Below are 14,419 nucleotides of genomic sequence, written 5' to 3'. Positions count from 1 at the left end.
GCTGGGAAACAACACAGCCAATGGGCAGAGGTGGTAGGAATGAGTTACCTGCACCCACCCTGCTGAGGACAGGGGGCTCAGTAGCGGTTGCAGCACTCACTGAACAGCACTAGGTTATGTTTAGGGACATGTTCACTAGTGCATTTCAAATAGCACAGTTGCAAGCACTTGCTCCTAGACAGGGCTTAGCACCTCTGAAACGGAAAATAAAGTCACTTTAATATCAAGTCTACCAAGTCCCAGGGCTTCACACTGAAGGCTTTGCTTAAATGATTACCTCTTTACAGAATTAGGTACAACTGGGCCCCTCAAAGCACTAGCACAGGTTTTGTCAGGCATGAGGCAGGCACTTCTGTAACTGCCTCTGCGCCAGGGAGAAGCATCCGTGCCCCAAAAGCACCACTAAGCTTGTGTCCATTCATAAAACAAGGGCATTTTCGAGACATGTTTTATTCAGGAGCAGACACACAAAGCGGGCCAAACCAGGCACAAAACGCCCCGTTCCTGTCGGGTCAGCGCCTCCCCTGTTCGACTGCTCCAGCCCCGGCGCTGGCAGCACCTCCCGGTGGGAGGGAGCAGCCGCCGGGGAAGCGGTCCCTGGGCTCAGGAGGTGGCCACTCCGCCGGTGCCGGCGCCGTGCGGCGGCAGCGTCATGGGCGGCAGGAACATGGCCTTGAGCTTGCCCGACATGCCGGCGATCTCCGGGTCCTGCGACTCGTACGACTTGATGAGCCGGGCGAACTTCAGGACCCCTGCGCGAGAAGGGTTGGGAAGGACGGAGGCGTCCACCCGCCGCCGGCGGGGCTCCGGGGCACTACCCACCTTCGCCGTCGCTGCTGAAGCCGTAGGCTTTGATCACGTCCTGCTGGATCTGGGTGGCCACGGGCAGGAGGAACTGCAGCATCTTGCCCATGTCGTTACAGGCGTTGTCCCGCGCCTCCTCCATGCGCTGCGCGTTCTCGGGCGCACCGAAGGCCTTGATCACCTCCGCCAGCACCGCTGCGGGAATCAGGCACACACGGATACAGCACACCACAGCGCACCCGGGCGCTCAGCCACCCGCGGCCCCCACCTACCCTTGGCTTGCTCCGCCGTTAGCGGTGCCGCCGGGGTCTGCGCGGACGCCGCCATGGGGCGCACCGAAGCAGCCGCCCCTCTGCCTCCTGCACCACCGCGGCCCCGCTGCCCTCTCAGCACGCATGCGGCGACCCACCCTCTGCTACTATTGCACTACTCGGGTGGCTTCCCGCGCGGCGGGAAACCTTCTAGACAAATACTAAAAGAGCTGAAATCACTGCACAAAATCCCCCCTACGCCGCGCCCCGTCCGGGCTGACCCGCCCCGCGGCGAGGGTGAGGCCACGGGTACCGGTCCCGCCGCACGCCGCCTCCAGTGAGGCTCCCCCCCCTCCGGTCCCACCGCTCCGCCGCTCTCCAGCGGCGGCAACCGCGGAAAGCGGGGCCTGGCGACGCCGCGCCGGCCGTATGCAAATATTCCGCTTCCCATTGGTGCAGCGGCGTCCAAGCTCCGCCCCCCCGGCGGAGAGGGCGGGGCGTTGCCATGGCGCCGGCTGCGTGGCCGGGCCTCCGCCGAGGCGGTGCTCAGCGGCCCCGCGGCGGGCACCCGCTGCCCGGCCCCGGCTGCCATCCCGGTGCTCGCCCCCTGCCTGCAGAGAGCGTCCTTCTGCCCGATCCAGGGCTCGCCCTGCACGGCCAGGTGCCCTCCTGGCGCCGGTGTAAATAAATGAACACAACGCAGTCCGTTTCTGCAAGGGTTTTTTTTGATCCTTTTTTTTTTTTTTACCTTTTTTTTTTTCCCCTCCTTTTTTAAGATCTTCATATATATATTTATATATATAAATTATTAGAATGCGTGTTGGGGCTTGGGAGTGCGTGGGGAACTTTGTTCAGGTGGGTTTTTTCCATAGCTGGGTTGTTGGTTGGTTTTTTTTCTTTTCCTTTTAATGGTTAATTAAGTAAATATATATATATATATGGGGACCAATCGAGAGATACAATTGTGAAATCAGACACGCACGCGGGGATGGGAGGGGGCAAGGGGGTCACAAGTTGCTACATAAAACTGCCACGTCTAACAGGATGTGCATGAGTTAAAGTACATCAATTAGAAGGGGTGAGGGGAAAGGGGGCAGCCGCCACCTTCAAGACAGTCCCAAGGACGCAGTGTCATTGCTCTGGGCCGCGTTGGCTCTCCCCGCGGGGCTCAGGGGGGTCACGGTGGTGACTGTGGTCTCGGAAACAGCCTCCCGGTGCTTTGCACCTCGCAGGGAAGCACAGCCACCACCTCACAAACAGTCTGTGGTGCTTTGCACCCCGATGGCTGGGACCGGGCTCCACATCGGAAGGGATGCTGGAGAGCGGGAAGCCGCTCCGGCTAATGGGAGAAAGTTCCACGTCGCTTTTCCATATCGCTAAGCAGTATCTTACACTAAAAGGGGGGTGGGGTGTGAGGAGGCATCTTGGACAAAAGGCTCTGTTGGGTTGTGAGTTCCTCCTCGCAGAAGCAGGAAAGGCGGCAGCACCGTGTACATGAAGTCCTGCGATGCTCTGCGCTTATTTAATGCAACCGTTCCCCCAAAACAAAGGATGGAGCTGCTGCCACCCTGAATTCATGTCAGTCTTTGTCGTTTTGAGCTCTGTGCAATGCCGATGCCGTTTCCTCCAAAGCTCTGCCAAAATCACGTACCGATCAGTTCATGTCCGTTAGTGGCGTTTCAGTCCCTCCCCATTTTCTGTCCTCTGCTCTGTGCTCCCAGGATGCCATCCTGTACTGTTCTTCCATCTTCTCTGGCACTCTACTGCATGGTGGGATCAGGATGTGTCACTGCAGCTTCCCCTCCCCCAGGATTTGGTTGATTGATTGCTCCTCTTGAGAGAAAAACATGATGATGTCACGCCGACAGTACAAGTCCATTTAAAGGGGTTTGTCACTTTCTTTCTTCAGGTGGCTGGAAGAAAGCAGAGGAACAAGGTGATTGTGAGAGAGAAAAAGGCAATTCAGTATCTCCCACTGCCTTTTGTTAGTCTAGACCCGCACAACACCGCTGGCTTGGAGGGTTTTTCAGATCCTTGAAGTAGGAGATGCTATTGAAAAGGAACAACACTGCACCTCTCTCTTTCCCAATGTGCTTCCCCAAGCACTCGTGAAAGCCTCATCTTGACAAAAGCATCCAACCCTTGCAAATGTTTGGTATTTTGGCAGGGGTATCAGTTACTGGTAACTACATCAGCATGTGTGGAACATGCCAGTTTATCCTCCCCCCGGAGGGGAGGTGATGAGACCCCCCACAACATTAGCCATGGAACAGCCACTTGCCAACAATGACCTTCCTGGTGGCCAACACACAGCTGCACCCCTGGGGCACGGATCCCTGCTCCTGAGTGCGGGCTCAGGCTCAGTCAGGGGCAACACTTCCCTGTCCCCACCGCCTCTGCCCCCCCAGGCCAGCGCTGGGGACAGAGATGTGATAGTGAGGACAACAAATCCGCTCGCCCCACAGTGCGGAGAGAGCAGGTCCACGCACCTGTAGTAATCCTCCTGCGTCGGGAGCGGCACGCCGTGCAGAGGGTGATGCGCATGGAGCCACTGCTGCTGTTCCAGAGCCAGGCGCTGCAGCTCAGCTGACTGTGCGTGCATGGCCTGGAGCTGATGTGCTGCGGACATGGGCGCCGAGAGGGAGCCCGGCAGGTCCCTGTAGGGTGCAGCTGCAGCCAAAGATGAAAGAGAGAATGAACAAGTTAACATAACGGCTCCATTCTCACCCATGGCCCCTCAGCTCAGTCAAGACTCTACTGCGCATCCTTTTTCAGCCCACGTGCAGGACTTGCTCATCCCCCAATAATAATAAACCTGTTCCCCCAACAATAAGCCTGTTCTATGCCATGCCAAGGCTCTGTTTAATAGACCTCAGTTTGGTCCTCTAATCCCCTCATGACCACCCTGCCCCTCTGAGCTCTGCTGATGCTCTTTAAAGGAGACCAGCAGCCTCTGTGAGCATCCCCTACCAAAAAGCTGGTGGCGCAGCACTTCATTCTCATGTAGAGGGTGAGGCAGGAGAGGGTTTGGGATGGTTCCAGCCGGGTATGGTATCCGGGTCAGGTGTGATCCCGAGGCGAGTGGGTCAATAAGAGGGTGAACAGAGGCCGAAGCTGGGAAGAGAAGATACCACAAGATAATTGTCCCATGCTCTGTAAGAGGCAACACGGAGAAAGGTGCAACAAAACAGGCATGGAGAGGGTCAGAGTGCATTAGGGATGGAATGATTTCAAGGCTAGAAACACAATACGATGTCCTTCTGAGGGTTACTTTTTTTGACTGCACTGAATCTCATGTGAACCAGCCTGGCACAGCTCTGTTCCTACACTCCTCAGGGAGAAGTACTGCTCCATAATGCCAATTCCGCAAGGACCTGCTCTGCAATCACGTCCATACGCAGTACTGTGCCCATCTGCCAGTCTGGCTGCCATTCATGTGCCTCCTCAGACTGGGTGCTTCCATTTCCAGGTCTCATCCAGCACAGAGGCCCAGTGCCAGGCACTCACGTTTGCAAGTGGTCTCTGAGGCTGCAGTGCAGGTACTTTCTATATGAAAACTGCTCTTTCCGCTGTTTTCCACTCACTGCCAGAGTGCTGGCCGGAGGTGCCCAGCTCCAGAGCATGGGGGGAAGGACCTCGGTTTGTACCCAGTGCCATCTCTGAGTCTAAGCAGCTGCTTAGAGTAGGTGTCTCTGTGTCTCTGCCACCAGATCCCACTGACTGCTCACAGTACCCACATGGGCACCGCACTTTTCCCTCTTATATTGTAGTTTGGGCTTTGCTTCTGGGAGATTTTCACCCCTAAACTTTTTACTTTTCTTTCCTGAGGAGGTGGAAACAGAAGGGACCACCACCTCAATTCTGAAGGACAGCAGCCTACAGTCCACCTTCTGTCCCATCCCATCCCATCCCATCCCACCATCTGCAGCAAGAGCCACAGGAGCAAACTGCAGAACCAACATTTCATTAGTCCTAAAGATACTGTTGGAATCCACTGTTAGGAGAGCTCCCACTCCCTCTGCAGACCACAGTGTGAGGGATGCAGTTCACAGCATCACCGGCCCCCTGGCAGGCAGTGGGACCCTAGCACTCATACTGCACCCCCAGAGATCAAAAACTAAACGACATGGTGCAAACAACTCTGCTTGCCACCAAGCAGCAAACTCACAGACACCACGACACTTGCAACAGGTATCAACGTCTTTGGTGGGATGGGAGCTAGGGCAAAGCTGAATGACCATGATGTTGATCTCTTCTGCCTGAAAAGATGGATCTGGCCTCTGAAAGTCTAGTCTCTGCAGCTTTTGGGCTTCCCCAGGGCCAGCGGGAGGAAGTGCAAGGAGGGGGTAGTAGGAGGGAGAGTGGGGCTTTGTGCAGGGCACCACTACCATGGTCCTCACCTGCATGTATGGCATCCTGCTGGTGGAGATGGAGGTGGGAGTGGATGTGGGAATGCTGATGATGATGAGGTGTCACATTGAGCATCTGCAGCCGGGCCAGAGGGTCATTGCTGAGAGCAGCCACCCGCTCGGCATGCTGGCGCTCAGCTGCCAAGCGCTCGGCATAGGACATGTCGGGACGAAGGGTCGGGCCGGCTGCCAGCGCCAGCCTCTCCCGCTCCAAGTGGCCCAGCCCTGGGTGGAAGGGAAAAGCGGGATGAAGGCCGGGAGCTGTCTGCAGACTCAGCCCGCCGTGGCGTGGGAACGGATCCATGGCAGCAGCTGGCACGGCATGGAGCTGCTCCAGCTCGGCTGGCTTGACTTCAAAGCCGGGCTTGAGACGTTCACGCAGGTCCCGGTCCCTCAGGTCTCGTTCACGGGCTTCCCGCTCCCTCAGCTCCCGCTCCCGCGTCGCTGGATCACTGCTGTAGATGGCCGGGACGTTGTACCCCAGCAGGCCTGGGTCGACCGCACCGAGTGGCACGTAGAAAGGGTGGTTGCGGTTGCTGGGGGACATGACGTGGGGCCGGGCATATTCACTGAGGGTGCGCAGAGCCGGGGTGTCAGGACCCAGGTATGGAGGAACAGTCGCTACAGCACTGCCCTGCTCAAAGGAGGGGCGGTGGGGAACCGGCCCCAGGGATGAGCACTCAACTGGCCGGCCCTCCTGGGCCATCTTCTGCAAGAGAGCAGAGACACCAGCGTCAGGGAGCAGCTGAGAGGGTCCTCAAGCATCCGCCCCGGCTGCGCTGCAGCAATGGGACCCCCGGACCTACCACGCTCCTCTCTAGCTCCCGCTCCTTCTCCCGCTCCCGCTCCTTCTCCCGCTCCCGCTCCCGTTCCTTCTCTTCCCGCGCCTTCTGCTCAGCCTCTCGCCGCACTTTTTCCACCAGGTCTGCCCTTTTCTTGGCCAACTTGGAGCCATCGAGGGGCACGAAGTACAGATCCGTGCGGGAGCAGGAGTTGAAGCCGCGGTCCAGGTGCTTGTTGAATCTAGGGGTAAGAAGCGAAGCCTGTCAGTGCAGAAGGTGCTGGAAGGCAGGGATGGGGACAGGGGCAGGTAAAGCCGAGCCCAGCAGTGCAGGAAAGGGAAGAGCATCATGGAAAAGGCAAAAGGGTGCACTTGCACCCCATGCTTGGGCCGCTCTCCCTTTCCCTGCCCCATATGTCCCTCCCCAGTGCGGGGACACCTCACCTGGCTGACTGGCTGGCGTGGCTTGGCACATCCACCACCTTGGGAGGCGGTGAGGGGCTGCGAGCCGGTGGCACGGGGCTCTCAGGGGGCTCGTACTCCTCTGACGGCTCCTGCTTGATCTGTGCAGCGCTGAGGGGCAGCGGGGGCGCAGGGGGGGCCGGGGCAGCCATGCTCCCTGGCAGGGCTGCTGGGGCAGAGGGGGCAGGCGAGGGGGCTTTGTAGCCCCCCGCCACAGGGGAGGAGGCCACCCGGTAGCCAGGAGGGGTGGCTGCCCGGAAAGGGGCGGCCGAGGAAGCGGGGGGTGACCCTGGCTTGTAGGGGGCTGGGGGCTGAAAGGTGGGAACAGGCGAGGCTGCCCGCTTGCCATAGGGGACCACGGCTGATGGGGGTACCGGGGGTGAGACTGTCTTGTAGGGGGCCGCGGAGGGGGAGGCCATGGTAGCGATGACAGTGGAGAGGGTGGTGGCAGTGGAGGTGACTGGAGGGCCAGCCCCATGGGCAGGGGAGGGGGGCGGCGGCGGGGGGAAGGTGTAAGTGGCAGGACTCTGGCCCGGGGGGTGAGTGCACATTCCGGGGTAGCTTCCTTGGGAAGAGGCGGCGGAAGAGGATGAAGAGGAAGAGGAGGAGGATGAGGATGAGGAAGAAGGGGCTGCAGCGGCGGCGGCTGAGGGTGCCTGGCTGTAGGCAGCCTGGCTGTGGGGAGGGTAGAGGCGCAGCCCATAGGTAGCATGGGAAGGATGATGGCTGTTTGACTCCAAGCCGTGGGGGTAACCCCCGGAGGCCTGGGGGGGAGCTGCGGCTGCTGGGGAGACCCCCCCACTGCTCCCATGGCCGTGGTGGTGCTGCTGGGGGGGCTGCTGGTGATGGGGGGGCTGGCCAGGGAAGGGGGCAGCCGGGTGGGAGCCTGTGTTGCCCAGGGGGCGGCTGTAGGGGGGTGGCCCCTGGCTCCAGACGGGCTGGGAGGGCAGGGAGGGCTGGGTGTACTTGGGGGGCTGGCTGGACACAGAGAGGCCGCTGGGTGGGGGGAAGGAGTGCCCATAGGAAGCACTGTAACTGGGCAGGGGCTGGGCCGGGGAGGGCTGGGGGTACTGGGCTGAGGAGCTGGAGGGCGGCAGCGGCGGTGGGGCATAGGGGTAGCGGGAGGGGGCCAGGGCCGGTGCCTTGTCCTGCCCCATGCCGTGGGGTGAGGGAAGGTGGGTGCTCAGGGCCTGCCCCACCATGCCCGGGGAGCTGGAGGCAGCCGCAGCGTTGTTGAGTGGCCGCAGGGCTGGGGGGGGAGGCAGGTTGGCGGAGACATGAGGGAAGGAAGGGGCCGAAGCCGGGGGGGCAGCTGGAGGGTTGGCTGGGGGCGTCTTCTGAGGGGGGAGCCCCCCGACCACTGATGCCAGTGAGATTGGGGTGGTGGGTGGTGGGTTGTGCTTGGTGCTGAGGCTCTGCTCGCGGCCCCCCGGTGCGGGGAGACCCCCCACACCGCCAGGAATCTTGGTCCCAACCTGGACCACATTGGCTGTAGGGTAAAGAGGAGCATGGGAGGAGGAGGACGAGGAGGAAGAGGAAGAAGAGGAGGATGAGGAGGAGGAAGGAGGAGCAGGAGGGGCAGTGGCAGCAGAGGAGGAGGAGGTGGGTGTCTGTGGGGCTTGAGCCTGGAAGAGGCGTGAGGGCTGGCCCTCCAGCTGGGAGTGGTAGCTCCCCGCCGGGGGTCCCTGGGGGTGCACCTCGCCTGGGAGCCCGAAGCTGGGCTCGGGTGGACGGGCCAGGCTGTCGGGAGCGGGAGCTACCGGCGGGCTCTGCGGGAAGAGCGGAGGGTGGTGGTAGGAGTGAGACGGCCCCTGGGACAGCACGGAGGAGGAGTCGGAGTCATTCTCCACACTGCCAGGGCTGTAGACGCTGGGTGAGGTGCTCCTGTTATCCTGGTCAATGTCCCGCGGGTCACTGCTCATCTCATCGTTGAAGCTGTGGCCATCAAGGCTGTCAACGTCAGACGGGGATGGAGGACAGGGCAACTCCTGGAGTAGGAAAGAGGAGGAGAGAGGCATTTTGTGGCCTCCCCGACCATGCACAACACATTTCAAGTTCCCAGAGAGCTTGTCTTCTGACCCTTCCTTGCCAGCTCCAGCACTAGAAAACATATCTCCTTCATCTCTCCCACACAGGGAAGGAGACATCATCTGGCAAGGTGTAAGTAACACCAGTCCTCCTGCCTTCCCTCTAGTGCTCTCCAGTGAGCATCCCATGCTTCGGAAAGAGGTAACGATGGGTACCTTGTGTACAGAGGCAGCGAGGGAGGGCAGGGAACTGTTACAGACTAGGTTGAGAGTGAACAAATACAAAAGGTCCTAGCACCACCATGCGTTGCGATGGGCCATTGGCCAGGGTGTGATATGATACCACCAGGTAGCATTGAGCAGGACCCACCCCGCCACCACGCTCCCAGCACAGCCCACCACAGCCCCCAGACCCAGAATCACTCTTCTTGTGCCTGCAGAGCTCTCCCTGGGTGAGAAGACCCACTCCCCCCAGCCCCCTTTCACTGCCCCACTCCCTAGACTGTCCCCCACACTTCCCCACCACCTCTCGCCTCAAGGAAGGAAGCATCAGTGACTAAGCAGTGAGCACAGTCAACAAAAAAGTGCCATTCCTGAGCCCTGGGGCTTACAAGAGAGGTTAAACTGATACAAAGACCACTGTTGAGCTCAACAGTGTCCATGTGGAGAAATGACATAGGTGTAACCGCAGTGGTTTAATTACAATGACCTCATAACATGAGCAAATATCCCCATGTTTAAAGGCCTTGAAGGCCAGTTCCCTGAACAGGCTAACAGGGAACTGAGAATTGCTAGAGCCGAGTCTTCCTCCAACCATCCCACCAGCAATCCAGCCCCCTGCCATCAGTGTTTTGGAAAAGCCCTGCCATGACCATGCAGAGCATGTGCATGAGCCAGGCTCTTGGCATTGAGCTGTGAAAGTCAGCTTCCAGAGCATGGCAGTGCCCTGCAGGCAAGGCAAAAGAGACAGAGAGCCTCCATCTGCTCAGTCATTGCTCCTGGTGGCACTTGTGTAGCCAGGCAGATGCCTTTTAGGTTGGAAGAGCTGCACAGGCAGGAAGCAGGAGACTCCTCTGCCCTGGACCTGGGATGCACCAGCAACCACAGATGGGAGAGCTCACCTCGGTCTTGGTTTTTTTGGGAGCATTGGTGTCCTCCCCTTCACTCTCCGAGATCTCTTCTGTTCGGCCCTGCTTGCTGCCCTTGGGGGCACAGGATTCCTCCACCCGGCCTTTCTGCAAGGGAGAGGAGAACAGGGAGGTGGGACCATCACAGGGAAACTTCCCACCCTGCCAGGCCTTCACAAACCGCAGCAGGCGAGATACAGCCACCATGGTGCATGTGCTGAAGACCTCGGCAGAGGAACAGTGAGCTAGGATTAGGGCAAAAATTAGCACTAAAATGGCTGGTGAGACTGCAGACCAGTGCTTGGGAGCTGGCAGGAAGTGCCAGACGCTGAGGATGAAAGAGGGATCCCATCCTTTCCAGAGAGTTAACCCAGCACGGTTTCCTTGGTGGATCCCTTCTGGTCTGCATCCCTGGATCCCCGGACAGATCCCACATGATCTGAGCAGGGCTGGGGCGCCCCAACTCACGCACTAGCTCACGCTACCTTTGTCGCTTGCCGGGACTTCTCAGCCTTGCCATCACTGCTGGAGGTGCTGACACCCCCGGGGGAAGCTCGGCCCCGTGACCTGAGCTCCTCTCGGGGCCCTGGAGTCTCTTTCTTCCGTCCACTCCGCATTGACATCTACGAGAGGGATCACTGGATCAGTCCTGCTTTGCATCTGCCTCCACTCCTGCCCTGTCCCCAGCCTCCCAAAGCCCCTGAACTCCTGGCACTGCACCACACCAAGCTCACATCCACTTGCTTTGTTGTGAGCCTCAGTCCCAAACCAAGGCTCCTGCTTGGCTCTGGTGTCCCACTCCCCTCTCCCATCTCACGTACCGAGTCCTTGTTCTGTCGCGTCTTCATTCTTTTGGGTGTGGGACCCCCATTCTCCTTGGCCCGGTTTGATGAAAACATAAATCTTTATCACTCCGTGACCCCCTTCGGCTGCTCCCGGGGACACGGAGACTGGGAAGAGCAGTTCTTCGGGACGAGGACTTGCACCAGCTCCTGGTGAATCCTGAAAGGCAGACAAGCAGGTGAGAGGGAAGAAAGACAGAGTGCTTTGCTATAGAAATATGACAAAATTACTGCTGTTTCCTTCATTATCATTTATAGACACAAGCATCTTTACCAAGAACAGAATAAACTTTCCTGGGAGTGTGGGAAAAGATTTGGCCACTGCCATATCTCATTTCCAATTGCTCGGAGCAATACCCACCCAGTGCAAGGCAGTTAGGGCCCCACAGTAATGCTCTGGAGGAAGCAGGGGGGAATGGTTAGCAGTGTGTTAACTGGCCTCTGGAATCATTTTAGTCTTTTCATTTCCTTTTTTATTTGATCTTCAGAAAGAAAGAGGAAAAAATAATGGGAAAGTGATTTAAAAGGTTTCTAATGACATGGGGTTTTGACTTCCTAAGTTCCTCTTTGCACTTGTTGTCAGTGAAGTAAGTTACACTATGCTTAGCTGGCTGTGTGCTGTCATTAGCTAGCTCTGCATAATGAGCCCCCAGTGGCCTTTGCTCAGGGGGTATTAGGCAGTCCTGCCCTCTCCAGAGCATATGCACATGCATATACGCACCGGCACGTTATGAAGCAAGTGTGACGAGGCTTGCTCAGGCTGTTCAATGCCCAAGGTACACAACTAGGTGTGAGAAAACGTATTTAGCTTTAATCTTGCACGACACAAACAGAATCAGCTCTGTTTAGTTTGAAGTGCCTGCCTAGGTCTCATTCTCCTCCATACACTGGACTGTGTCTCAGTGTACCAGCTAGGGCCATGCCCGGAGATGCAGAGTACATTCCTAACACTTTGCAGCAGCAGGAAGATTTCTGAGACACCTCTAAATAAATGTACAGCTTCATGCTATGTCCAAAAGCACTGCAGGTATTTAACACCCTGTTACACCACACAGTTCCTAGTTTAAGAGTGTGAAAGCACTGTGACTGTATTAGCCTGGGAAATGGACTGAAGTGACCCAGGGATGATGCTCCTGAAGCTGGTTTGCTTGGCTCCACCCAGCTCGAGATCTTTTGTGCTGCACTGCACAGATGTTAACCAAAAAGAGACCATCCTTCTCCAGCCTGTCATATACTCGGCCTCTGGAATGGACAATGTACAAGACAAGGAAATGTGTCCTGTGGATGAGGCATCAGGACAAAAGCAACACATCTCCTGGGTTATATTCTCTGATCTGGAAGCACGGAGAAATTTTGTCAATAAATATCTCCAATCTGGGACTCCTAAAGGCCATCCCAGACCTGGAAACATCAGCTTCCACCTGGCCAGTGCAGGAGCAGTCTGGATGCATTCCCATTTCTCTGAGAAAGGAACTGAAACCAGGGATCAGAGCAAAGGCACCAGACAGAACTCTTGTACCTCCTGCGCAGCCCTGCTGTTGGACTGTGTGACCCCAGGGTCACTGCTTTCCACTGCCTCCATCTCCCTACCTGGGAAAAGGGAGTAATGACACTGAACTGTTTTTTCTTCTCCGCATTTTCCCTGACCAATGCTCAGAGAAACCCATGGGGAAAGTACTTGGGAAGAGCAGGGGATTGTTTGTGTTAATTTCATTAATATTTTATTTGACCCTCATGGCGAAAGCCACACGGGACTCATCCCGCGTTATTTCCCACACACAACAATTCATTAACGGAGACCTTTAATAGAAAACTAGCTCAGGATGGTTTAGAACTGACCTACCGGAGGCAGAGCACTCTCCTCATCCCTCCCAGCTGACACCTTTTGCAGCCTTCCATTTCTGTCTCACTGTGGTCTCTGGCTGCTAACTCAGCCGGTTGCACCGATGCTACTCTAGATAAGCATCTAGAATTAATATCTCTCACATGAAACAAACAGCGTAAGTCAGGCTATCCTAATTTAACTCAGCTTCAACACACGCCACATTGGCAACCTTCGAGTATTAGCTCAGCTCTGAATACACAGAAGCAGCAATGGTGCATTACCAGTATGTCAGTGCTCTTTACGTTCAACAGGGATGCCACCCGCACCTCCCACATCAAAGAACTGAGCACCACAACGCAGCGCACGGGTCTCACTTCAGCTTTGCAGGAACCCTGGGATGATAATTATGATCTTCTTCCCAGAGAAGCATCTGTGGCCAACCACATACTGAAACTTCCCTTTTAAAACAGAGATACCGACTCAGTACTTATGTCAATCAGCGAATATGCAGTACCAAACAAAGGCAGACACAAACAGGCATGTTTCAGTAGACAGAATTAACCACTGGGTCAGAAGTTTCTATCACTTAAGAGCGCAAATGCTTTGCTAAAACACGTCCCAGAATTGACACACACATTATTAGGCGCCGTACGGCAACTGTATGTCAGAGGGCAGGTGAGAGGATCACAACACTGCCTTCTAATTTTAACATCTATGAAATAAAAGCTCGTGATGTGAGCCTTGACAATTAACAAAGTTACACCTCACCCTTCCCATCACTGAAGATCCCTGTAATTGTCTCTGAAGAGTTCTCAGGGCTCCGTGGGTTTGGAAAGGAAATGAGACATTTGGCAGGTTTGCTATCAAAGGGATAACCTTTGCCTGGCCCTGTGAAGCCCTTTACAGGTTTGATGGCACTATGAGGCACTGCAAATTGCTGTTTTCTGTTTGCGTTTCATACAACCCAGCTTGGTTTGGCTTCATGCCCAAACCCCTCCATATTCTCTTGTAAGCTCTGGTGCAGTCTCCTCCAAGCAACACACACTCAACAGGCATCCGCACATGGGATCCAGAATGGATCCTGCTCCTCCTGTCCCCCAGCTCCAATAAGTTCTCCTTGCCAAAGGTGGACTGTCCTGCACAGGCAGCCAGGAGATCACGGGAGGCTCCAGATCCTCTTCTGCTGAGGGATGCAGGTAAGTTCTCTTCTTCCCAGGCTATAGCATGAAGCAACTCTCCACGGGTAACAAAACCAGAGTCAAGTCCATCTCAGATGAGATGCACTCAAGTTAAGTATATACCCTTGGTCTCTCTAGAAAACTGGGTGAATGTTTGTGCTTGCCTCAGGATAGCCAAGTCATACTGAGGATTGACAGACATCTTGGACTGAGGATCTGAGAAAATAAACCTTCCTAGAAGGCAACAGAAGCAGCAGAAATGGGAACAGAACCAAGTTGTCCAGGATGGGTTTGGGGGGCTTGGCCAGAACTGTAAATGATAAATGAGTCACATGCGCCAAATCCATGCAGGTCTGAAGGGTTTTGTCCCTTCGGCTAGTGCGCAACGGCAGAGCAAGCTCTAGGATGGGCTGCTCCAGTCTGCTTGAGAAGGTTAAAAAACAGCTAAGGTCAAGCCAGCCCTCCCTGGGGCCAGTGACAGGAGAAGGGAGAGCTGAAGGCTCCCAGTATCCACACGACTTCAGAGCTAACACTACCATTACTTCAGCAGTGCGCCTTTAGCTAGCAGACATTTAAGGCCTGATCCAGTCCTCACTGAGATTAGCTGCTGGCACTCGGCTGCCAATAGTTACCATGGTCTCTTCCCCTTCTTTTGTATTACTCCTCTCTTGGGAACAAAAAAACCCCAACACCCAAATCAAACAAGCAAACAA

At 56.4% G+C, this 14,419-nt stretch overlaps 2 protein-coding genes and 1 non-coding gene across 5 annotated transcripts in view; all 3 read right to left on the bottom strand.

The window, feature by feature from the left end:
- Positions 1–431: 431 nt before the first annotated feature.
- On the bottom strand, positions 432–1,490 carry C2H12orf57 (chromosome 2 C12orf57 homolog). Its single transcript, XM_030471959.1, has 3 exons — positions 1,077–1,490; positions 823–999; positions 432–752 (listed from the first exon to the last, which is right to left on the bottom strand). The coding sequence occupies exons 1-3, from the start codon at positions 1,129–1,131 to the stop codon at positions 604–606; spliced, it is 381 nt and encodes a 126-aa protein (XP_030327819.1). The 5' UTR covers positions 1,132–1,490; the 3' UTR covers positions 432–603.
- Positions 1,238–1,297, bottom strand: LOC115601716. The gene has a single exon (XR_003989458.1). It is a non-coding gene; the product is annotated as a U7 small nuclear RNA (small nuclear RNA).
- Positions 1,491–1,939: 449 nt separating the features above from the next.
- Positions 1,940–14,419, bottom strand: part of ATN1 (atrophin 1) — a 28,128-nt gene continuing 15,648 nt past the window's right edge. For all 3 annotated transcript variants that reach the window (XM_030471956.1, XM_030471957.1, XM_030471958.1), the window contains exons 2-10: positions 10,683–10,863; positions 10,347–10,484; positions 9,856–9,969; positions 6,690–8,695; positions 6,271–6,487; positions 5,456–6,173; positions 4,026–4,169; positions 3,545–3,725; positions 1,940–2,968 (exon numbers count right to left, since the gene is read on the bottom strand). In XM_030471956.1, the coding sequence (XP_030327816.1) occupies positions 2,935–2,968; positions 3,545–3,725; positions 4,026–4,169; positions 5,456–6,173; positions 6,271–6,487; positions 6,690–8,695; positions 9,856–9,969; positions 10,347–10,484; positions 10,683–10,760 (3,630 nt within the window). In that variant the 5' untranslated portion in view covers positions 10,761–10,863 and the 3' untranslated portion in view covers positions 1,940–2,934. The remainder of the gene's footprint in view (positions 2,969–3,544; positions 3,726–4,025; positions 4,170–5,455; positions 6,174–6,270; positions 6,488–6,689; positions 8,696–9,855; positions 9,970–10,346; positions 10,485–10,682; positions 10,864–14,419) is intronic.

The sequence above is a fragment of the Strigops habroptila genome, chromosome 2, assembly GCF_004027225.2.
Source record: "Strigops habroptila isolate Jane chromosome 2, bStrHab1.2.pri, whole genome shotgun sequence".
Lineage (NCBI taxonomy): Eukaryota > Metazoa > Chordata > Aves > Psittaciformes > Psittacidae > Strigops > Strigops habroptila.
This window is presented reverse-complemented; position numbering and strand designations above follow the sequence as displayed.